General features: G+C 42.3%; 3 protein-coding genes across 5 annotated transcripts; 2 read left to right on the top strand and 1 right to left on the bottom strand.

Moving 5' to 3' along the window:
- Positions 1 to 1,643: 1,643 nt before the first annotated feature.
- On the bottom strand, positions 1,644 to 7,231 carry LOC117852333 (protein REVEILLE 6). Its single transcript, XM_034734377.2, has 9 exons — positions 6,691 to 7,231; positions 5,644 to 5,701; positions 5,364 to 5,487; positions 5,117 to 5,278; positions 4,925 to 5,029; positions 3,963 to 4,072; positions 3,109 to 3,168; positions 2,143 to 2,243; positions 1,644 to 2,058 (listed from the first exon to the last, which is right to left on the bottom strand). Exons 1-9 carry the CDS (start codon positions 6,981 to 6,983, stop codon positions 2,043 to 2,045), a joined length of 1,029 nt encoding a protein of 342 aa, XP_034590268.1. The 5' UTR covers positions 6,984 to 7,231; the 3' UTR covers positions 1,644 to 2,042.
- Positions 7,232 to 11,432: 4,201 nt separating this feature from the next.
- LOC117852201 (OVARIAN TUMOR DOMAIN-containing deubiquitinating enzyme 11) lies at positions 11,433 to 15,463 on the top strand. Of its 2 annotated transcripts, none has more exons than XM_034734197.2 (10): positions 11,433 to 11,571; positions 12,546 to 12,748; positions 13,178 to 13,251; positions 13,574 to 13,628; positions 13,871 to 13,945; positions 14,055 to 14,128; positions 14,236 to 14,284; positions 14,712 to 14,796; positions 15,005 to 15,061; positions 15,208 to 15,463. In XM_034734197.2, exons 2-10 carry the CDS (start codon positions 12,578 to 12,580, stop codon positions 15,249 to 15,251), a joined length of 684 nt encoding a protein of 227 aa, XP_034590088.1. In that variant the 5' UTR covers positions 11,433 to 11,571; positions 12,546 to 12,577; the 3' UTR covers positions 15,252 to 15,463. The 2 variants fall into 2 exon arrangements, with proteins under 2 accessions (XP_034590088.1, XP_034590089.1); XM_034734198.2 differs by having other exon boundaries at positions 11,435 to 11,571; positions 12,577 to 12,748.
- A 360-nt stretch (positions 15,464 to 15,823) lies between these two features.
- LOC117852199 (molybdenum cofactor sulfurase) lies at positions 15,824 to 23,683 on the top strand. 2 transcript variants are annotated; one of them, XM_034734188.2, is made up of 22 exons: positions 15,824 to 16,328; positions 16,574 to 16,672; positions 16,782 to 16,840; positions 17,268 to 17,428; positions 17,780 to 17,955; positions 18,080 to 18,197; positions 18,319 to 18,421; positions 18,502 to 18,547; positions 18,974 to 19,012; positions 19,103 to 19,259; positions 19,335 to 19,437; positions 19,575 to 19,691; positions 20,137 to 20,214; positions 20,312 to 20,413; positions 20,503 to 20,596; positions 20,697 to 20,807; positions 20,921 to 20,985; positions 21,753 to 21,901; positions 22,182 to 22,414; positions 22,659 to 22,804; positions 23,140 to 23,250; positions 23,325 to 23,683. In XM_034734188.2, the coding sequence occupies exons 1-22, from the start codon at positions 16,217 to 16,219 to the stop codon at positions 23,439 to 23,441; spliced, it is 2,496 nt and encodes an 831-aa protein (XP_034590079.1). In that variant the 5' UTR covers positions 15,824 to 16,216; the 3' UTR covers positions 23,442 to 23,683. The 2 variants fall into 2 exon arrangements, with proteins under 2 accessions (XP_034590079.1, XP_034590080.1); XM_034734189.2 differs by having other exon boundaries at positions 15,826 to 16,328; positions 22,674 to 22,804.
- Positions 23,684 to 23,963: the final 280 nt, after the last annotated feature.

Below are 23,963 nucleotides of genomic sequence, written 5' to 3'. Positions count from 1 at the left end.
AGGATGGATGGAGCAGGGAAAAGAACTAATGGGAGTTGAGCTTGGATTTTGGTGCTAGCTCGGTAAAAGAGCAGCGGGCAGCGGAGGGGCTTTGGATTTTCCTAGGCCAACATGCACGCACCGCTGGGCTGCTCCGCCGTCGAGGGCTCGCGGTGCGGGCGAAGCAGTCCTTCATGCGCGGCCAGCCGGCCACGGCTACCCAAGGGACCTTTGCCGGGGCGGTACAGTGGAGGAGAAGAAGCGTCTAAGGATAAGATAGGGGCAAAATCGATTTTTTACATGGGCTGGAAATTGAACAGAATAAAGAAAAGAAGGAAAATGAAGAAAATGGGACAGAAACACCTAAACTGAAACAATTCGCAAGTCTGATGTCAATTTTTGAAAGGCATACGAATTACATGGGGAGCGACCGGCAGTGAGGTCGCCGGGGTGGTGGTCGAGGTCGGCGGGGTTAGGGTTTCGAGTTTCGGGATTCTTGGGGGTTCCCATGGCCACCGGCCTTAGAGAAGAAGGTCAGGGGCGGCGGTGGCGGTTCGACCGGCGGCGGAGATGAGGTGGTGCAGGATTCCGAAGGGCGGGGTGGAGGGGACGAGTGGGCAGTGGGTGGGTGGCGCGGCCGCCGCCGACCGGGGGAGTGGAGGAGGGGGCGATGGTCGGGTGGAGGATGAAGAAGATGGTGAGCTTCTGTTGGGCCGGAAGCTAGGAAGCTTATATAGCTTCCGTGTGCCACGTAGGAGCCCCCTGATCGATCACAGGTCAGAAGCTTTTGCGCCCCTTTTGTAGGGTTTCTGGAGATGGTGCTTCTACCAAACGCCAAAGCAAGACTTCCCTATGCAGGCATGGAGCAGCGACAGCAGCCGGCGTAGACGCTTGCCCCACTGCTCCCTCCTTGACTAGGGCGAGCCCGCCGGTCCTGCTTCGCTGGCACGATCGCGCTGGGGCCATGTCACCCGGCGGGTTCTCTAGGACTCGAGCAAGCAACAGCAACGGCTCGGCAGACGCGGGCAACAGCAACGCAGAGCAGCAGCGACAGAGGAGCATGAGTAGGAAGGGGCGGTGGTTTGGAAAGGCCAGCGAGGAAAGGGCTCAGGGGACTCAACCGATGGAGTGAATGGATAAGGAAGAAAATGACTAGGTAAGGGAGATGGTGGATAAGGAAGAGTAAAAGGGGAAAAGGAAAAGGAGATTTAAAAAGAAACCATGTCCCTTTTATTCATCATTCTTGTTCATATGAAGTCATATTATAAATTGATAAAAGAAAGTTAAAGGATACAGACTTCTTTCATGCATAATGAAAAACAGGAGGTCATTCTGCCAGCTCCATCAAAAAAAAAAACACTTCATTGAAGGAGCCGCAGCGGAGCCGTAATCGCAAGACTCAAAATGGCTTCAGCTCCATTAAAAAACCGCACAGCAGAACCGTGGTCGCAGGACGTGCCGAGTTGCCGGAGCCGCAGCGAAGCCGTAGTCAAAGGACGTGCCGAGCTGCCGAGGTAAAGGCTCAAACAGCATGAATGTTGAACTTCAAAAACAAGAGCCCAAGCACGGAACTAACCAATTGGCACCATTTCTCAACAACACAACAGATATTAACATATCCATACATGCAACTCTTAAGAGGACGCTTTTACACAGGTCCACGATTGAAAAACTTCAATTATATAGCCGTTGAGGATGATCACCGACCATGATTATTCAGTATATGACACCTTAATCTCCCAGTATCTCGACCATTACATGATCACACATATTTACATACACGCACACAGGTGTGTATAACAAAAACATATCGATCTAGGCCCCACCCAGGAAAAAAATTTTGCATGAGCACACAAAACTGGCTATCTACATGAACATGGAGAGCAAAGCTAGCCTAGGGTTAGACCATATCATTATTGGAAGCTATACAGATGTCACTGCCACAACACGTCTCTAGCATTTATAAACTGCTAGACAAGCCGTCCACGACTCCAGTACAGAGAGCACACAAGAACGCCTCGTGGAAACAACTGAAGCTTCGACCGCAAATGGGCAGTGTGCTCTCATTCACTTGTTACCCTGGCAATTGTAAATTGGCCTAGTCAATATGGCAGTAAATCAGGTTATGACCACACATGAACAGGGAAGGAGCTGAAGGTTTACATGAACGGGAGATGGCAACTTTGAGGAGATCCAAGATTGTCCATGCCTTCAGATTTAATGTGGTCGTCACTGCCATAACTATATGATGATAGCAACTTCCGCTGCAATGGGGGAGTGAATCAGTCAGGATTCCAGAAAAGAGCAGTAGAACAAACTAAGCACTAATGTGAAAAGCCATAAACAAAAGAAGTCATGCATTCAAAGCCATCTGAAGGAAGTAAGGAACCAGAATTAAGGTTTGCTACATATAAAAAAGGTTCCATGGATGGTAGTTTGATCACAAACCCACCGAATGACATTATAAATTTGCAATTACGATTTATATCCCACTGATAGCAGTGTTACCCGGACACCCGTATCCTAATTTTTTTTGCAGAGTCAGATGCCCCGCACACGTGTCAGATTCCAAGTGGCATTTGGCGTGTCCTAAAAGGTCTGCCGAATTGGATACTCACACCCAAGTTGGACAACATACCCGCACCCATGCCCATGTAACACTGACTGGTAGCAATGAAATTATCCAGCTAAGCATTTGTGATTGAAAATTTACAGGCTATCATAATTTGTTTAAAAAAACATTATGCCCTTAAATGTGCACTATCTGAAAAGTCCACGTGTGTCAGATATAATAGTTATGAAGCGCGTGCTGGAATTTCAAGGAGTTCAAGGTGTAATAGCGATCACAATTGCTGGAACTTGATTTACAGTGTCTCTAGCAAGCATTCTGAAAAGTCTTACACGCAAGGACAGCAGGGTGGTGCCCAGCAAGTATTTACTGCCAAGGCAGACCATGTGACTGTTTTTTGAAACATTAAATTATCAGTGTATCTGTATTGGCCAAAACTATGGTGATCCTAACGGTAGTAGTAACACAAATTTGGGATATGGTACATGCACGACTAGAAGCTGCAAAAGTATTGAGAGAATATAAGGTGGATCAGAGGAAGAACAAACAAAATAACTTACATGTTCTTCAAAGTCGGGACTGGTAAGGTTTGTTGATAGATTTCTCATAAGCAGTAGTACCTGCATATATCAATTGAAAACCAAAGTAAATTGTTAGATTACAGAACATATTAGCATGGGAAATTACTAATAACCCTAAGGAAATCAGGACTCCCTGAATTCTCAAATATGAATGGAAGAAAAAGAAGCAGCAATTTCGAAGTCCAAAAACATATTCCCTCTAGTCACAAATACTTGAAATTTTGGACAAGATTTGATCAAACTTATTAAAAAAAGTACTATCAGTAACTTTTAAAATATCTGGTTTAAAAACATGAAAAGTCGCATGTGTAAATTTGTCTTGAAAATACTTTCCTAGTCTCATGCTTTTGTTGGATTTTACAAATATATTCTAGTAATTAGACTCTGTTTGTCCAAAAGCCAAGTATTTTTTTACCAGAGAGAGTAAAATCTGAATTTCTTCTCGGGAAGAAAAACAACTGACGACAAAAAAAATGGTAGACATGCATTTCCAACCTCTGGAATTCAAAAGGCATGGAGCTTGCTACAGTTTTAAGGATAGCAAGACTGAAACAGAACTTCACTGAAACTTAAAACCTATTCAACGATCTCTAAGGGTTAATGATTTTCATTGATAGATTCAGAATATTCAGAAAGTATCATCTCAGGCTCAAGAATGTTCTGAAATTATCACCAGCTATCTTTAATAAAAAGCAAATACTAACCAAGATAGCACAAGCTAGAAAATAGAAACAATAGTTACGCACAGAAAAGTGGGATGCGTTGGAATGGAGACAGAAAAAGGTAACATGATCGTGAAGTGAAGAAACAGATCTATGCAGTAGAAGATGTACCGTTTCAACGTCAATTGGATCCATCGCTTTTAACCTCTGCAAATGCCCACTGGTATCAGGATCAAATATGCTTCCCAGGAAGCTGTATACCCGGGCAAAATCTGGCATGGCTGCATGTGTCACCAGGGAGAAGCAGAAGTAAGGGTATATTTGTAGTGAAAAAATATATTTGTTTCACACCAAGATATCTACTTTAAAGATATAATGATATATATTGAACATATTAGAAAATTGCATTCTGTATTACTGCTTGAATTAAGGACAAGATCCCTACTGGAAGACATCAAGAGATTAAAATAATGATAATCCTTTCAGTTCAAAACATATGATACTTACATGCTATACAAGGAGACACTTACTAGCAATTATAAAAATATTACATTTTAAATAAAGATAATTAAATATTATGGAAACACAATGAATCTAGCAACATCTATCTTGTATTCTTTGACACTCAATCAACTCTTTTTCTCATACGTTGATGGCCAAGAGCTAAAATAGTTTGACTGGTAGGAATCCTAAAAGGTTAAAATAACATATATTTTGGATTGGAGGGAGTGATTCCTTATGTTTTAGCATGTATGGCCAAAAGGTCAAGCTGCCTAACCCTCTGAGAAGTGAGAAGCATGAGGTTATTAGATTGGCCATGTTTCTTGAGTTGCTCAACCATATTTGAGATAAGACAAACATATGCTTGTGAGGGCTATGTTCTCAGTTTTAATAAACAAAACCAGGCAAATGGAAACTAAGATCCCCAGGAATTTTCACCTAAAAAAATCATGTTTTTCTCTTAACATCATAGCCTCAAAGTGAATAAACTTAATGACCTAAAAGGATTAGAATATATAAACCCAAACCCAAATGATTCAGCCTGCTATCTAGTATGGCATGCACCTAGGTCCTTAACAAAACCATTGCCAAGGCAAACTCGCAAAGCGTATACTGCAGAAGGGAGTGCTCACCACGGAGTGGTGGAACCACATTTTCTTGCTCAACTGCTTCAGAAGTTGGCCACGTTCCGGATGGGCTCTCTATGCTACTAGAGCAGTTATTTGTTGCAACAGCACCTGCACCACCAATATGTGAAAAGTTATAATTTCCTCCACAAGTTATTAATCTTTTTATGCTGGTTGCGACAATTATAAATAACTGACCTTGCACATGACTTGCACTGAAAGGTTGAACAAGGGTATTGTCCCAGGAAGGCACTGCTGCATTTGCATTCGCATTTCTAACAGCAGTAGATGTATCCATAGACATGACAGAGCCTTGCTCCCTCCGAGGAGAAAGTTGTTGTGACAAAACAGCTTGAGACACTGCAGGAGATAAATAAATTATGGTCATCACTGGTCAACTAGAAAAAGGGCATGCCAATGAGCTAGGTCCTTGAATAATACAAACCATTTTTAGAGGCCTTCTGTGGATATGGATGAGCTGCCTTTCGTTTTGGCCGGGGTGGAGGCAGATGCTCGCCTGTACCATTCTTCTGAACCTTCAAGAAGTACTTCTGTGCGTGACTCCTTATCTGTGAAAAAGAACATTTTTTATAAAGATTGAGCACATTATAATAATTCATACATTGCCTACTAGCTAACTCTTGAATGTCTCAAGTCAAAATATCACAAGCATTTCTATAACTCAATGTTAACTGTAAAGGACTTAAGGTGGATATGAGCAGTACCTGTATAACTGTCTTTGAGCCAACATATGCTTCAATCTTTTTCCAATCACGATCAAAACTACAGCAAAGAAAAGAACGAATTAAATTTGATAAATGTAGGTCCAATAATCCAGAATTAAATTTGATAAATGTAGGTCCAATAATCCTAGTTCTCACACAAAGCATTCCCAAGTACTATTAATTCACAGTAGCATTTCTAACAGCCCATAATTATAAACAATCACAGGAAAAGGGTATAGATAATCAAATACACTAGCTTTGTTTGATTTCTTCAACTAATCTTGCCTATCCTTGCTAGAGGACAGAAAACCTTACCAAAAAATTTCACAATCATGGAATAAATATGCTTTCTCCCTCCTAACCTTGTCTAAGGATCCAATCATGCTGATAATATGTAGCTTAAAAGTTCAGCAGAAACCGTTGCCATAGGCATAAAATGCTTGTCTTTAATTACCACAAGATGGCAACAAAGCATTACAGAAAAAAGATTAAAACAATGTGATCCAAAATATAGAAAATTGATGTCCTCAGCAGCCTTATTAAAATGCTGTCAAGCAACCAAGGTGCCTTGTTAACATAACTGCAATGCCACACAGATCAACAAGTAACAAGCAACCTTCCCACACTCCATTAGCTAACTAGACTAAGCAACAATCCATGCCAACTCGCAAATTTTTTGATAAAACAAAAATCAGACAACATCCCGCCATCCCACTGTTATACCTGAATACAGTCTTAGAACAACATATATCAATCAATTTGATAAAGATAATAAGCACGCTATATATCCAACTAAACGCACTGCCACCAGTCCCTCCACCAAAATTTAGCACAAGAAACCAGACAACCTCCGGGAAATGGATGCACGGACCCAAATGTGCTCCAACCAAGACTGGGGGGCCATCTACAGATTCAACTGAACCCTCCTCATCGAATTCGACCCAACCCAACAGGCGAAACAGCAAAACCTACGTGAAACCGCCACCAATTCGTCCAGCAACCAGAGATAAGGGACGGAAGAGGGCAGAATCGGAGGGGGGCACTCACAGCTGCAGGGCCTCGAGGAACTTGTCGTGCTCCGGCTCCGTCCAGCTCTCCCGCGACTTGGTGATGGTGTAGGGCTTCCTGACCTTGCGCACCTCCTCCCCCGCCGCGGGCGCGGGCGCCAGGGCCGGCACCGCCATCGGCGGCGGCGCCATCACCGCCGCCGCCCCCTGCATCCTCTGCTGCTGCTGCTGTTTCCCGCCCCCGCCTCCCCCATCGTCCCCGCCCGCGACGACGGCGGCGGCGTTGGCGGCGGCGGAGTCGAGCGGCTTCGGCGTCGTGCTCATCGAAACCATCAGCCGGTGGTGGCGCGTCGGGGAGCGGCGGGGCTAGGGTTTTGCTCGCCTGGTGTGTGTGTTTTTTTTTTTCCTCCTCTCGTCTCGTCCCTCGGGTGCGTGCGAGTTGAGTTGGATGTGAGGCTTGCGACTCGCGACGAGTTGATTTGGGGTCTTCTTGCTTGGGTTGGGACTTTGGGAGAGGATCAGGGGAGAGAGAGAGAGAGAGAGAGGAGGAGGAGGAGGAGGGGGTGGGTGGCGGTGTGTCGAGGAGGAAATGGGCGGGCCGCGGGCGCTTGCGTGCGATGTGGATGTTTCGTCACGCTTCGGGGCGGTTCGCTCGCGCGCCGCTGGCCACAAGCGTCGTCCGGCGGGGCCGACGGGCGGGGCCCGCCGGAGGGGAGCGTCGGCTAGCGCCGGGACGCTGCCGGGTGTGGCCCGATGGTCGGCGCCTCGGGAACGGGGCGTTTCGTTGGTTGGGTTTCCGTGCCAGAGCGACGGTTGTGCCTCGCCGCACGCGGCACGCCCCTCGCGTTTCCGTTCCGCTGGTGGTGCTGCCGTGGACCGGCGGGGTGGCGTAAGGCGCGTCCTGCGTGTGATGAAAACTGATGATGATGGAGGTCACAAAGGTTTTTTTGATGGTAGGTACTGTGCTGGTTGACCTAGGTAGGCAGCCTTCCTCAGTTGTAAGTGGACCACGGAGTTCAGTGCTAGAGCTTCGAAAATTTGCTTTGTCAACTTACACGTCATCACAAATCTGAGAGGCTTAAAACTTTGGTGGTGGTACGTCCACGCATTCCGTGTAACGTGGACTGAAGCTTTCACCTCTTATGAGTATTGTAAAACGTAGTTTCTCTTATGAGTATTGTAAAACGCAGTTTCTCCTAATCTATGTAAGGTCTCAAGTGAAATTGATCTAATTTTCCACTCAATTCCTTTACCGCTACGTGCAGATTGGAGAGAGTTATTATGATTCTAGAAAGAAAAACATCAGGAGCACGGAATTCTGATGAAGGATTCAACGGATTCAAAAAGCACCAAAACTCAAAAGCGCACGCCATGCAAAGTCAAAACATTACAACTCCATATGATATATAAACTCGTAGCATTTCCAACCAAAGGTTTAAATGAGACTTCATCGGTCGTAAACTCATAACGACATATACTTGTTTACTCCATCTGTTCCAAATTGCTATTTGTTTTAACTAAATATATAGCAATTTAGAAAAATTAAAACGAATAGTATTTTGGTGTGGAGGGAGTATAGAGAAAGTACAAGTAGGAAGTATAAAGTACAGAGGAAGTCTAGATGACATACTTGCAAATCCGCGACTCTTGTTTTCAATAAACTCGTCTTAATCCATCATAACTGTATTGTCGCAAGCATATGTTCTATTTGTATTACTACCTTAACCATTGGGTCGATCCAAATCTCATTAAAATAGAATGAATGAATTAGCTAGCCAACTTGCTGGTACTAGTTATCACTTGCATCTCTAGTTATTGGAGTTACTGGAGTACACGAGACAACAAAATGAAGTGTCCTCTTCCGTGCTCTTAATCTTTAGTTGCATGAGCAACTCGGAACAGAAGGAAGGGACACCCTAAATCACCTGCCACTACTGTATTTCATTCTTCAGGTTCTATTTGCTTTCTTTTGGAAACATATCCGATCCCAGGGCCATGGCTTTTTCATCCTTTCGCTCACCAGTTACTACTACTGTACAACTACAAATATCATGAAAGCAAATTAAGGCTCAAATTAAGATCCTGTTTGGTTCCTTTAGTCCGTACCCTGTTTGGATCCATGGACTAAAGTCCATTAATGCAGATGAACAAAGACGATATTACCCCTAATCACTCATTGTGTGTGACCATTTGTTCTGAAGATGAAAACGCCCCTGTTTTGCTCAGGATGCCATGCCTGGCCGCGCTGCTCAAAATGCAGATCGCAATCCGGGGTTCTCAGTGATGCCGCACCGGAGTCCTGACGCCCCATGCAACAGCGCCGTCTCTGCCGCGGCTCCCTCCTCCTCCTCCCCGTTCGTCCACCGCTCCTGGTAGTACGTGGCCAGCTCGGCTTCCCTCTCCTCCTCCTTCTTCCTCCTAGCCTCGGCCTCCTCCGCCTTCCGTTTTGCCTCCGCTTCCTCCGCCTTCTTCCACGCCTCAGCGTCTGCGAGCACGCCATTCCCGCTCCGGCTAGCATTGGGCGCCACCTGATCCCTCTCAACGCTGCTATTCCTCCTCATCGCGTTCCCACGCCCACCACCATCACCACCACCTCCTCCTTTCCTTCCCGCGTCCGGCTCCGCCTCCTCGCGACCGAAGCCTGGCGGGGTCTCGAGCTCGACGCGAAGGTCGATACGGCGGTGTGGGATCGAGGTCATCCTCCGTGTCCGGGTAGGGGTCCCATCGTCGCTCCAGCGGCGGGAGGTGGCCGGGGGAAGCGGCGGCGGAGTGGTCCCGCTCCCCCACCACCGCGGCCGGTGGTCCGCCGCGAGCTCGGCATCGCCGCCACCGCTAGGCGCGCTCAAGATAGCTGAGCAGCCGGAGGGAGGGTTCGGGACAGTTGGGATGGGCAATAAATAAGGGATAGGGGTGTCTTCTAGGCATTTTAGTCCACCCCTTGGACTAGAGGATTAAAGAATTTAGTCCACATATTTGGCACTTTAAGGAAGAAGTTAAAATGAATGGACTAAAGTTTTAGTCCTAACGCAGACCTTCCCTTGCCCGCTTATAAAAGCGTTGCTTGCCGCTGCCGCCGCCGGCGGCCTCCCACTTGTTGGGCACCGGCTGTTGCCATCGGGGACACTGTTCTCCCCCGTCGATCTCATCGATCAACACCTGCGCTGCAGAATCCACGAAACCTTTTTCGGTTGGTGCCGTCTTTCCGACGAGCAGAAAGGATCGCATCGCATGCTTGCTGTTGCTGGACAGGCCCATAAGGTAGGGACAAAGCTGTGCCGATGAAGTTGATTGCTCTTGCTCCAGCCTTCCTTCAGGTCGATGATTACCTTGATAGGGAGGGGTGATCTCTGATGCAAAACTTGCATTTTTCCCCCACTTGTTAGAAATTCAGAGTTTCAGACGCTGCAAGTTCTAAAAGAGGAAACAGGCTGCCATTCCGCTAGAATCCTGAGCCCAAAGAACAAATTTAAGGCGTTCTGCTGCTGAGCAGAGCAGTCGAGCAGAGCAGTGAGCAGGTTCCACGCAGGCAGGCAGGCAGGTGAAATGTTGGATCATTGCGGTGAAGTCCTGGATAAGCACGGGGAAATGCAGATGCTTCGAGCGTTTTGCTTGCATGCCCGTGCGCTGGTTCCGAGAAGCAGGCACGGAGGCAGCGGTCGGTCATTTCCCACACTATCTTATTGCTGCCATAGTGCCATGGTTTGGTGGTCGACCAACAGGAAATTGGATTGGTGCTGCACAAAAGCATCCTTCTTGGCTGTTGCACACTCTGCTCTAGTCCTTGACGATGTTTGTCGTTGCAGATTGGTCCAGGATCCATACCGGCAAACTTGAAACATGTTTGGAGGGTGGGAAACATATGTACTCACAAGAGCAATGTGATTCTCTCTCTAAAGGGAAAGCGCGATATGATTTATCATGGGAATGATGTGTTATAAGCAAAAGTAAGTGGAAAGGAACATCGCAGAGGCAACACACAGATTTGTGTAGTCTTCATTGCTGTCCCATGGTACATCGCTATCTATCCATGTGTTGCTAATATTATTCTTCATCAATTGCTCTATCTAGTCGCAGCGATCACTAAAAGTTTTAGCAGATCTTTTTGAATAATTTCAATTTTAGTGGAGATCTTGAACATGGAACGATTTTAATCTGGTCTTAATATATCGTCATTTCTCATACTTTTCTAGCCAAGGAACAAAAAACATCTCAATTTTTGTTTTATATTAGTTTGATAGGGAAAATCAATAACTTATCTTGGTAAGAATGAGAGGGAGGAGGGCAACAACACTTTTTATTTTATTACTTTTGATTTATAGACAACTCAATATATACATTGTGATATTAAAGAAAACCTAAAAACTAAGCCACAATTCTTTTGACTTTCAAATCAACTGCACTTCGTGAGATTACTTCTTTTGCTTTTGTTGTAAGCGGCTAGTTGGCTATAAAACCTCTCCTCTACTAATGAAATTGGCATAATCTCCTACCGTTCTTTCAAAAAAGTAACTGCACTTTATGAAATTGTGAATGTCAAATGAGTTAAAGTGAATTACTTCAGGTGACAAAATAAATAATTTCCATGATGACAAAGTTTGTGTAACTTTCTCTAAAACATGAAACCGGGTAAACATATATAATCTTATTCACTCTTTTTTTTTGCCAAGGTAAATCATGGGAAAGTTTTGAACTCTACTGGATCGGCATATCGAAATTCTCATGGGTGTTTCTGAAAAATGTGGCTGACTTATGGGCGTGCTTTCCCATTTTCGAAGAATTGAGCCCGACAGCAAAAAGATAGAGAAAGGCGACGTTTCTCTTTCCTCGTTCCGGCGCCCTACCGGGAGAGTGAGCTTCTGTTCTGCCTGCTCAACTCGAGCGCCGCTTGTCGCGCGCACCGCGGCCTCGATCCGGCAAGCTAGTAAGTTCCCCTCCTCAGTTCCATCAGTTCATCCGATCCGATTCGCGAGCTGGGCTTTCTCGTGATCGCGATTCGGCTCCCTGAGTAGCGTGGCTCCGGCTAGTGAAGTCTTGCTGCTTCCCTGCTTCTTGGATAACTTCTTCACATGATTACTGTTCCTGTTAGATTTTTTTTTTTGCGATTAATAGCTCCGCTCCTTGAACTTCCTTCTGCCGGATTTCTACTGAAAAGTTAAGATCGCCTGTTAGAGCGATGGTTCTGAACTCAAACTGCCTTCTAGAAAGAGGAAAAACATTTTTTTGGATCGATTAATCTAAGATCCGATCAGTCGACTTGTCAATTAAATTGGTTTAATTTCTATACTGTCTATTTAAACGAGTGAGGTTGTTGGGTGAAATAGGCGGCCTCTTGGATACTGAACTGCTAGTTCGAGTGAAATATACGGTATAGCCTAGCTATCCATTTACTAGTTTCTTGTTTGTTTGTTTGTTTATTGGTTGCTTGGTTGTTCAGTTCGATTACCGTGATAAACATGCGTGGAATGTTTCTTTGATCCTGTAAAAGGAAAGTTTCATTGGATTTTGTGTGAAAAGAGGCATGGGGAACTGGGAACTATCTATCGAACACAGGGATGACAGTGAAAAGATACGCTAATGAAGTCTGTGCCGGTGGTGACGGACCCTATTTTGCTATACTGCTCTATTGTTTGCTTCTTGTTGGAATTGGAATATAGTCTCCATTGAAATCCAATCAGAAATGTAAGGTCCCATGAAGTAATATAATAAGTAGGAATCCCATCAGGCATTATGCTTCCTTGTTTCAATCAGGCAAACAGGGAACTGTTTTGGAGTGTAATGCTGGGAAAAGAAGTTTGCTTCTAGCTGCTTTGCGACCTTTTCCAGTATTTCTTGCCATCATGCGAACGCATGCCGCTTGAGTCTTACATAATGTATCACTACTTGTTTTCTCTGAAGCTTATCATTGTCGATATTCATTGGGAGATAGCATGTCTGGAGAGCAGGATCATGTTAGTAAAAGCTCTAGCTCAAGCATCAGTAGCAGTACTCAGGAGAGCGAGGAGGAAGTAAGTGTAACCATTGGTAGCCTCCTTGCCCAAGCAAAGAACGGCAGTGGACATAGTCTTGGGAAGCGCTTGTCCCATTTGGGGTCAATACCGGTAATCCAGAGCCAATCAATGTTTGTTTCTTTATTCAGTTTTACCCTTATTTGCATTATTGAACTTCACATAACTTCATCAGTATAGTACTCAATACTCCCTCTGATGTTTTTGCTAAGGTGCCTGATCAAATGAGTAAATTTTAGCCAACAATTTGTCAAACAATATACATGTTTCTGTGATACAAAAGTGAGTATGAGATTTCTATTTGAAAATGTTTTGCTGTTAGTGACAGCCGACAATATATCGTGAAAGAAGGCAACAAGGTTATATTTTATCAGTTGTGCTAAATTGAATTAACTATTCTAATCTTATATTATGCATTGTTAAATCAATAATACAGTTAAGTCTGTAATGTCCGTTTCTTTGCACTAGCAGGTTTTCTGCTAAGTTTTATGATCAAGTTAGTGACACTCTCCTTTATGACAGTACACTCCCCGAGTTAATGGAAAAATTCCCAATGTTGATAATGCAACACTGGATCACGAAAGATTGCTGGAAAGGTAAAAAATCATCTAGCAGTCTCACTCCATATGTACAACACATGAATCTTGACTGTTGGAATTAGTCTTGTGGAATTATATACTCCCTCCGTTCCAAATTGTAGGTCATTTTAGCTTTTTTTAGGTTCATATATATTATTATGCATCTAGATATAATGTATGTCTAGGTGCATAATAATATTTATGAATCTAGAAAAGTCAAAACGACCTGTAATTTGGAACGGAGGGAGTATGTTTTTCTTAAAAAAGAGTTACAAGTGTTGGTGTGCTTTCTTTTATAGTTTTATGTTAAGTTCATTTACCATTACCATTCTTTTGACAGGTTGGGTACTTATGGTTTGGCTGAATTTCAAATAGAGGGGGATGGGAATTGTCAGGTTTGTGTTTAAGTACTAGTGTACATTTCATTCCGTTCATTGAATATATTATGCTGCACCATCAGCACTGATTCAAACTAGCATGTAAGTCTGCTAGCTTGCTTAGCTCTCTTATAGAGTGCTGCTGTTACCTTTCGCTGAAGCATTAATTGGCCTGTGTTATTTGAGCTCAAATTATTAAGCCATTCAGCGTACCTTGGCTTCATTAACTCTTCTATTTTCTTAATGATTTACTGTTTCAGTTCCGAGCTTTGGCAGACCAGATATTTCGCAATCCTGACTATCACAAACATGTGAGAAAGGCTGTCATGAAACAGGTTTAATTTCCTGTTGACTTTTATCTGTGGGCTTCCTTTGACCAATAGATACATTACTGCACTACATATTAATCCATATGTAATTTTTCTGGAACACCCTGCATTTCAGCTAAAGGAATTCAGAAAACAGTATGAAAGCTATGTACCAATGGAATATAAGGTGTATTTGAAGAGAATGAAAAGGTTCCTGTTACACACTAATTTGATCTGCTCATCAATTCACTATCCAGGGAGATACTTGATTACTTTTGGAGTTACTTATTCATATATTAATATGCAATTTTCTGCAGATCTGGGGAATGGGGAGATCATCTGACCTTACAAGCAGCCGCAGATCGGGTAATATAGCACGAGTTTCAAGCTAGTTGATTGTTTTCTGAGTAAAACTTTTAACTGCATGCTTTTCATAATTTTTCTTGTGATTTCTGTAATTTGATAATCATTTTCCCTACAAATCCAACGTCAAGTTGTGAAACTAATAAAAGTGGTTGATACTATTGGCTTGCTCACTCTTGATGTGCATTTGTTTGGTAATCCTCATCAAAGATGCCTCAAATTTCCTATCTGTTATCATTTTTGAATTATACAATTTGAATTTTAACATCAGTACATCACCCCGTGGTTCATCAGTCTGGTTTTCATTTGCATTACGTTCCCCTTAGGAAATATCTTGTTTTCTTTAGTATGCGTTGTTACAGCATCAACATTTCTAATGTCTGGAGACTGTAAATTATCTAACACTTCTTCTATCTCTAACTGCTCGCAGTTTGGTGCCAAAATCTGTTTGCTGACATCATTTAGAGACACCTGCTTGATTGAAATAGTCCCCAGGGATCTGACTCCCACGAAAGGTGAGAGCTTGGACTACTCTGCTGGTCCTTGCTCAGATATTTGGTTTAGAGTCGAATTTTATGTTGCCAGAATCTATTCTGCTCTTGGGATACCTCTGACCATTTTTTTTTGCAAGCTGCAACCGTATGGTTTCTTTTGAAGCAATAGTATGTTTAGGCTCACAGAAAATATGACATACTAACCCTTCATTGGCACATATTTTTGCAGAGCTTTGGCTAAGCTTCTGGTGCGAAGTACACTATAATTCCTTATATGGAATTGACGGTGTGTATTTTTCTTATTCCTGGTGCACCACCAATTTGCATTTTACAAATTTACATCATTGAATTTTAACGAAACCTGCTTTGATGTTTCTGTATTTTCACTGTTGCTGGTTAGTTATAAATGGGTCCCTTTTCTGCACTCTGCAGATCTCCTGACTCGCAAGACCAAGAAGAAGCACTGGCTGTTCTAGGGTGGTTTTGAAGCTTCTTTGAGTAGACGTTATCTCCAGCCAATGCAGCCTCTTTTGTACTTACTAGTTGGCCAATACTGTAGCATATCCTGAGTCTATGTAGGCTTTTGCCCTCTTATGTACAGTCAACCTAAAATGCTGTAAACTTTCCTCAAGGAACAAATCTGTGGAACTGTACAACTTTCAGATCCATAAGTATCACGTTCCTTTTACACGGCCGCGTAGTTTTGTCTTTGCAGTATACATTGTGGTCTTCGTGATCTTTCCTGGTGAATGCTTAATAAGCACTCTGATAGTGCTTGCATAAGCTAAGCCGCTGATATGTAAAACATGCTGCCAGGGGCATTTGATATAGCTGATGGGTTGCATTCTCTTTGATTTTGATTCGAATTTGAATTAAAAACCAGAAAGTTTAGCATATCAAGATTTAATGATGCCTACTAGCCACGGCCCATCTGCTGACGCACAGCCCATTCTATGGATGGGCCGGGCCTAAATGGCCCCCTGCCACGAGTTCAGCCCAGTCCGGCCTGTGGTAGATGAGAGGAGCCTACGGGCAGCAGTGAGCCGGTCTCCGACGCCATTGCTGACGCTTGCAGAAAGCTCCGCGCGACGAGAAATTCCCCTGCGTCAAATCGTGCCTGCTTCCCTGGACCGCGGAGGCGTTGAACCGTGCGTGAGCCATTACGTGGCGTCGACACCCAGCTCGGCTGCTCGCTGCCCCATCTCCGTCATTTGAGATCCGCAGCCTGTGACTTTCTTGCCCCACTCCGCATCGTGCCGCACGAGTGGACAAACTGAAACACGATCCCTATCAATCCGGAGCCCGATTCGGTGCCCACCTCCAATTTCACCAGTAACTAACCCCAGAGGCAATAGGAATTGCTCTGCTAAGTTATCTTCGAGCTTAATCTGATCGTGTTGGTCGGGCTCAGAACTTCGATTTGTGGTGTTGCGGGAGAGAGATGGCGCAGAGCAAGGAGGAGTTCTTGGAGCAGTTCGGCGGGGACTACGGCTACCCGGACGCTCCCAGGGGAATCGACGAGCTGCGGGCCGCCGATTTCAAGCGGCTGGAAGGTGTGATTTCGCTACCTTCTCGATTCATATGCGAAAAGTTTAATCTTAATTTGTTGGTTTCTTGTAAAAAGGAAAGACCAAAAGGTTCCTAATGTTTGTTGACGTGCTCATACACTCTTGTGTTGGGAAATTTGAGCTGTCTTGTTGTGGCTGAGAGAAGAGTGATGCCAATTTTGCATCTTAAGCTTTATGTTTATGGAAGTTTGCAGCTTGCCAGCTCCTAATGATGTGGTTTTGAGGAGCAGGGATGGTTTACCTGGATCATGCTGGTGCGGCGCTGTACTCAGAGGCACAGATGGCGAATGTTGCCAAAGACCTTATGTCGAATGTCTATGGAAATCCTCGTATCCTTAAATTTGGAACTTGTGTTCACAAGAGAAATTGCTATTTTTCTTTTCTTGATAGCCATTTATTGAAAGTTGTTGTGGTTGTGTTCTTTGACAAGCTTTTTAGATAGCCAGAGTGATTCAAGCATGGCTACAAGTGATCTTGTTACTTCTGTGCGGCATCAGGTACTGCATAATATAAAAATTCAGACCTATCACTTCTTATATTTGTGCTTTCAATTATCGGTCCAGATAGACTTATTTACATTTTATGCAAACAAAAGAAGACTTTCTTACATTCTATGCAAAGAACCCCTTTTTAGAAAAACTACTGGTGCTGCAACAGCTTCTGCATAGAAAGCCAATGCTGGTGATTGGCATCTATTATTCATGTTATGCTCTAACTATTTTCATGTCCATTTCAGGCTAGGGTTTAAAGTAGAAATACTCAATTACATGCTACTAAATTTAGAGAGGAGTATAGCTATAGTTTGCATGCTTCATTTTGATAGAAGAAACTGCGAATTGGTGCTAACATCTTAACACTATATGCACTTGAGAGAAATTGCAAACCAGCTCTTTTTTGCTTACGATGCAGACTTTATCCTCACAGGTCCTAAAATACTTCAACGCATCTCCAAGGGACTACAAATGTATATTTACCTCTGGGGCAACAGCAGCTCTAAAACTTGTTGGCGAATGTTTTCCATGGAGTAGAGAAAGCTGCTACATGTACACAATGGAAAATCACAATAGTGTGCTTGGGATAAGAGAGTATCCTACCATGACTACAGCTCTACTCACTGACTAGCTAATGCATATATATCACTATGCAAGTACATGCTCTAATGTCACTGGATTATCTTCATAGCTCGATACTCCGATGCCCTCGAAAATACGACAAAACAATTGCTTTCCTTTTGTTCCCTTTATGAGTAGGTTTTGTAAAGTTCTTAAAAATTGAAATCTGTGGCAATGAGTTCTTTTTTTTTTTGAAAACTGAAATGAGTTCTTTTCTTGGTAGCCTATATCAATAGTTGAGAAATTCAACCTGACACAGTGCGTCAAAATTCACATTGGTTCAGGGCATTCTGTAGATTTTGTATGTCCTTAATATATTCATAGGTATGCTCTGAGCAAAGGAGCTACTGTATCGGCAGTTGATGTTGAAGAGGTTACTGATCCATCAAAGAATCTTGGAAGTGATAGTTTGTTTAACATTTCAAAACACTCAAACCAAAGAAGAGGTGATGATGTGCTTTTGCATAACTATCAGAATGGAAGCCTGACAGCTATTTCAGGTAAGCACCTTATAGGTCTAATGCGTTTTTTCAGCTTTGGCACCCTGTTCTCCAATCTAGCTGTGTATCTATAGCCATGCTGGTGTGATTCTTATCCCTCTCTCTCTCTTTCTCTGTGATGCAGGAAACAATTTAAATCTATTTGCATTCCCTTCAGAGTGCAATTTCTCAGGACACAAGTTCAATCTAAGCTTGGTCAAGCTCATCAAGGAAAGGAAATTTTTGAGTGCATCACAGCAACAGTAAGTTTTTGACAAATATAAGGCCGTAATAGACAAGTAACTGAATCTGTCTAGCAGTTGTCCTCCCATTTTCCTGGGACTCTGGTATCTTTGACATGCTTATTGAGTACTTAAATTTCAGGGGCCGCTGGATGGTTTTGATAGATGCTGCAAAAGGATGTACAACTGAACCACCAAACTTAACCGTGTGTCCTGCTGATTTTGTTGTCTGTTCGTTCTACAAGGTAATCCATGTGCAGCTATTTTGTTTGGAAGGCCCTGTTAAAGAGATGTAACTAATTGTTATCCTCTGGTGAACTTGCAGATATTTGGCTACCCAACTGGTCTTGGTGCCTTAATTGTAAAAAATGGTAATGCAACAAGCTGTTATCTTTTTTTTTTCTCGAACTTTGCAGGAGAGCTGCGTGTCATTTCATTAAGAGAGCATAGAAAGTACAAAGAGAAGGGGAGAGCCCCCAATCTAAGTACAGAACACACCCCAAAACACACACAACACAACACACACAGCCCACCAAAAGACTACAACAAAAGCGCCGATTAAAACATGGAAAACGAGACCCTGAGCACCAAGCCTAAGCGGCCGGTGCAACAAGCTGTTATCATTTTATATCATTATATGATAGCATTTCCTTTGCATACAAGGCTTTAAGATACATTCTAAAGGATAATATAAATTAAATTGCTACACTAATTTTTACATAGATTCTGGCGATCCTCTTCCCAAGAAAGCGGCAAGTGCTCTAATGCTTTCTTCCCTATTTTTCATTCTATGACAGAGGCTGCTAGTTTACTGAACAAGACATACTTCAGTGGAGGTTAGCACTTAGTAATGTGCTGCTTAGTTTTGATGTCTATTTGTTTCTTTTCTTGCTTTTTATTCATCTTTTGTCATTCCTATGACATAGGAACGGTGGCTGCTTCAATTGCTGACATTGACTTTGTTCAGAAAAGAAAAAGCATTGAACAAGTTCTTGAGGATGGAACAATCTCATTCTTGAGCATATCCTCTCTTCGATATGGATTTGAGATAATTGATATGCTAACTATCTCAGCTATTGCACGGTAACTATTAGAGGTTGTTTTTGGTCCTAATATCCTGTCTATGATGTACTTCTGAACATAGTTCTTCTCTTGTAGGCATACTGCATCTCTTGCTACTTATGTGAGAAAGAAAATGATGGATTTGAAGCACAGCAATGAGAAAAATGTTTGCATAATCTACGGACAACAAGCTTCTAAGGTACCATTACCCAGTCACTTGATGCCTTTTTTTTTTTTTGCTTTCTTCTATTATGTACCTCTATGGAGTTATCCCAATCAGTAGAAGAGATACACATCATGAAGATAATCTGGACTTCTCTGAAATTTGTGTTTTAGGTGAAAGATCTGAAGATGGGTCCTACAATCACATTCAATTTGAAAAGAGAAGATGGCACCTGGTTTGGATATCGCGAGGTGGAGAAGCTTGCTTCCTTGTCAGGAATTCATTTACGTGTAAGGGCAAAATTGAGTTTTCATATTCATCTTTCTCCTTTTACGTGGCTTATGGAGTTCGTATGATTACAGTTTACCTATGTTTCATGTGATAGTTAGGCTTGAAGGAATCACGGTTCTGGGAGTTTGAGAATCTGACCTATTTTCTTATTGATACTACTTTTTTTTCCCTGGTCTCAGTTGAGAATGAGAGTAAGCATTTTAGTCATTATCATCAATTTTAGATTTATGAAAAAAACACCATGGTGTAGCATGCGTGCGTGTGTGCCGGAGGTATGAAGTATCACTTTTGGGTTATGCAATATATGCGTATGTCTGGCCACTCTGGCACACCTTATCTGGCAATGATATAGTTGAGAGATCAGTGACTTCAGTCCAGTTAACTCAAGACTATTTCAAGTGCTTCTGGGATCTTGGCTGAATTCCTTCCTCTGCTGTTTTGCAGACAGGCTGCTTCTGTAATCCTGGTGCATGTGCTAAGTACCTTGGCTTGTCACACTCAGATCTAGTTTCTAATTTTGAGGTACACGATACAACCTTATCTGCTCAACACAACAACAACAATGTTATACCTTACAAATTTTGGGTCTAAATAAAGTAATGTGTTGCCAACATGTTAGGCTGGGCATGTTTGTTGGGATGATAATGACATAATAAATGGAAAACCAACTGGTGCTGTGAGGATATCATTTGGCTACATGTCCACATATGAAGATGCAGAGGTGCGGTATTTTTTCTATTATATGTATTTGAAGGCTCAGTCCATCTCTAAGCTGTTTTCACTCATGACTCTTTCTTTAATTTTTTATAGGAATTTCTTAAGTTCCTGCAATCATCTTTTGTGTCCAAAGCTGTAGGATTGACCAATGGCTACATGGTGAACATGGATATTCCTAATTTTGTAGGTAATTTTATAACTGCCTTAAAAATATGAAGCTGGTCATATATTGTGTTTTTATATTTTTGCATTGATTAAATTTTTTGATTGATATGGTTTTATTGTAGATGATTGGAGCCAACAAGCTATTTCAGATATCCGTTTAAAATCCATAACTATATATCCTGTGAAATCTTGCCAAGGATTTAGTGTGCAGGGTTGGCCACTGACAATTGGTGGTATGCATAAATTTCAGACCTTCAGCTTTCTTTCTTTTTTTGTAGCTTTGGCTACAATTATTTTGGTGGCATTGCATATGCCCTTCATAAAATATGTTACCTTTTTTTCTTAGGTTTAAAATATGATAGAGAGTGGCTTCTCCAAGGATCAGGTGGTGAAATTTTGACACAGAAAAAGGTAGCTGAATTATTATTTTTGTCCTTTATGTGTTAAACTTATAAATCTAGGTGGTGATTTTATAATGTCAAAACTCGAAAGCACAGTTTCGGAAGCAAAGTGAGGGCATCATTTGCAGCCAGCCACTACTTTGTGCAAAATAGTTTTAGGATAGCCAGAAAAATGTTCTTTAGGATGTTATTTGCGAAGTAATTTTTACTTTTTTAAAAAAAATCTTAACTGCTGTCTTTATTTTATGAATTAGATGTCTTATTTTTCCATCATAGCATAAGACAGAGACATGAACAAGGCAACATAAATTATTTATAACGAAACGTATATAGAACTGCACATTTTTTTAATACAACAACAACAACGTAGCCTTTCAGTCCCAAGCAAGTTAGGGTAGGCTAGAGTTGAAACCCAACAAGAGCCACAAATCAGGGTTCGGGCACATGAATATCTGTTTTCCAAGCACTCCTATCCAGAGCTAAATCTACACGACACGGCGCATCACCAAGGGGGAGACGACCCAACCCTTGCCCATTTAACACCATACCCGGGTTCCGATATGGTGCGTCGCTAAGAGAGTTACGCCCCAACAGATTTCTCTTGGGTTTCATTTCCATTAGAATGGCTAGGTTTAACGTTGGCTCGTCAAGCCTATCACAACTCCTCCTTTACCAGGGCTTGGGACCTGCTATGTTGCGACAACATAGCCTGTTCAAAATTACTTGTCAAATCTGTATTGAGGGATTGCATCTAATCTTAGGCAACATTCATTTCAGGTGCCAGAGTTGAGTTCTATCCGCACATTGATTGACCTGGAACTTGGGAAACTCTTCTTAGAGTCGCCAAAACGCAAGGATAAATTGCAAATATCTGTTCTAGAGAATTGGACTCATCTAAGTGCAGAAGTAGATGTTTATGGTCAAAGGTATGGTCATAGAGTCGTGTGCATTTCATCTATGTATGACGATATCAGTTTTCACATTCATCTGTTCTGCTATCTTCTTTTTTTACCATATTCCCCATATAGTACTCTTCATACTTTGACTGAAAAATTAAACAACAGTATTGGGTGGGGATTTTGGGGATCCTAATTTTCCTCTGGTTGATTTAGGCTGAATTTATTTGGTGATATCATACCTAGTCTGGTTTTACGGACAGCTTAAGATTTATTGATAATAATGACAAGTTTAGACAAATTGCTTCAGGTACGAGGTACAAACTTATGGTGACAAGGTAAACTCCTGGTTCAGCGATGCTATTGGACATCCTTGTACCTTTATGAGATGCTTGAGCTCCAAGTACCGTTCCTGCACAATTAACGGCAGGAGAGATCGCCTATGTAGAGATACTCGAAGCAAACTTAGTTTTGTCAATGAAGGACAACTGCTACTTGTTTCCGAAGCAAGCATAACTGATCTCAACAGCCGGTTAAGTTCTGGTATGCGATTTTTCTTGTTTTTCACTGAAAAGGGAAAAAAAAAGTCCCTCTGTTCTGTTCCCTGTTTTACTGCAAAGGGACCAAAATGACTGTGATTACCCGATATAGCTCTTGCAATCCAGATTGCTTGTACTCTCAGAACCAACCAATAGCTCTTGCGATCCAGATTGCTTGACTTTATCAGTAGATAGAGTGTAATTTACAAACCATTTTTTTGGATAACCTTGTTATGATAACTTAGTAGTTACACAAATTCCAGGTAATGGAAATGGTAAGCAACGGGTGTTTGTTGACGCAATGAGATTTCGTCCAAATATTGTTGTCTCTGGGTCCACACCATACAACGAGGATAACTGGAAAAGGCTTAACATTGGGGAGGCGTATTTTACTGTAAGTGCTTCTTTTCCCTTCAGATCCCATGGTCAGAGGAGACTTGATATTTATGTGCCCACGAGATAAGTTCCTTGGCCATACTAAGGTGACCATCAAAACAGTAAAGCAAAATTAGCTGCTGGACACATTTGCATATACACACTACTAAACTGATGATTCGCTGATGTACTCTGTACAATGCACATTAATTCTAATTTTGCCAATAGTGAAAATGCAAAAGGGTTAGTCAGTTAGCTACTTCGTTAATACTACTGCACTAGCTTTTCAGGCATATTTGGCTCATTTGCTGATTGCTGAATACTTGTTTCATTTTTGGATTGGTTCATTTGCAGTCTATGGGAGGATGTAACCGCTGTCAGATGATCAACCTGTACCAGAGCTCAGGGCAGGTGATCAAGTCGAAAGAACCACTGGCAACTTTAGCATCATATAGACGACAAAAGGTGGGTTAATGTGCTACGCGTAGCTTTTCTTTGTTTTTCTGTTCTGTAACTTAACATTTTTTTTTCACAAACAGGGTAAGATTTTGTTTGGCATCCTGCTGAACTATGAAGACAGTACGGATGGAGAAGATGAGACCATTGTAGAGAGATGGATCAAAGTGGGGCAAGAGGTGTATCCTTCTACCGAATGACGTGTACAGAGGTCAACACAAAGGTTTCACTTGCCTAAGAAGTGGATTGGTAACAGTCGTTACAAATACGTCAAAAATACAGAGACATCCAGATATAGTTGTATGTAATAGTTGTTTTTCATGCCTGCATGTAACACCTAAGGGCTTGAAGCCTGTGTTCCGACAAAAAAGAAATATAGAGAGAATGAATATAATACGAAGGAAAAAATGTATAGCCTGAAATGGTTCAGATTTTGTAGTTCTTCGATGAATTGCACCTCGAATGACTTAATACTCCCTCCGTCCCAAATTACTATTCGTTACTATTCGTTTTGATTTTTATAGGTACATAATTTTTACTACGTATCTAGACATAATATATATCTAGAGCTATGTATCTAGAAAAGTTAAAACGAATTGTAATTTAGGACAGAAATGAATTGTAATTTGGGAAGAAGGGAGCAGTGTATATGAAGCAAGTTATGAGATTGTTGTCTTGCTCTATATTCCTTCAGAAAAAAAAACAGAATCATAACGGTTTGA

Source organism: Setaria viridis, chromosome 4, assembly GCF_005286985.2.
Source record: "Setaria viridis chromosome 4, Setaria_viridis_v4.0, whole genome shotgun sequence".
NCBI classification, from domain to species: domain Eukaryota; kingdom Viridiplantae; phylum Streptophyta; class Magnoliopsida; order Poales; family Poaceae; genus Setaria; species Setaria viridis.
The sequence above is the reverse complement of the archived record's forward strand: the minus strand, read 5'-3'. Positions and strand labels throughout refer to the sequence as shown.

Bases quoted from the DNA above. Each gene is read 5' to 3' on its own strand.
- LOC117852199 (XM_034734188.2), top strand. From the start codon at position 16,217: ATGGCGCAGAGCAAGGAGGAGTTCTTGGAGCAGTTCGGCGGGGACTAC. The intron at 16,841-17,267 runs GTACTGCATAAT...TTATCCTCACAG, and splicing joins TTACTTCTGTGCGGCATCAG to GTCCTAAAATACTTCAACGC. The intron at 20,986-21,752 runs GTAGCTGAATTA...CATTCATTTCAG, and splicing joins AAATTTTGACACAGAAAAAG to GTGCCAGAGTTGAGTTCTAT.
- LOC117852333 (XM_034734377.2), bottom strand. From the start codon at position 6,983: ATGGTTTCGATGAGCACGACGCCGAAGCCGCTCGACTCCGCCGCCGCC. The intron at 5,488-5,643 runs GTACTGCTCATA...TCTTTTTCACAG, and splicing joins GCTCAAAGACAGTTATACAG to ATAAGGAGTCACGCACAGAA. The intron at 5,030-5,116 runs GTCAGTTATTTA...TTGGTGGTGCAG, and splicing joins CAGTGCAAGTCATGTGCAAG to GTGCTGTTGCAACAAATAAC.
- LOC117852201 (XM_034734197.2), top strand. From the start codon at position 12,578: ATGTCTGGAGAGCAGGATCATGTTAGTAAAAGCTCTAGCTCAAGCATC. The intron at 13,252-13,573 runs GTAAAAAATCAT...TTCTTTTGACAG, and splicing joins CACGAAAGATTGCTGGAAAG to GTTGGGTACTTATGGTTTGG. The intron at 14,129-14,235 runs GTTCCTGTTACA...AATTTTCTGCAG, and splicing joins TATTTGAAGAGAATGAAAAG to ATCTGGGGAATGGGGAGATC.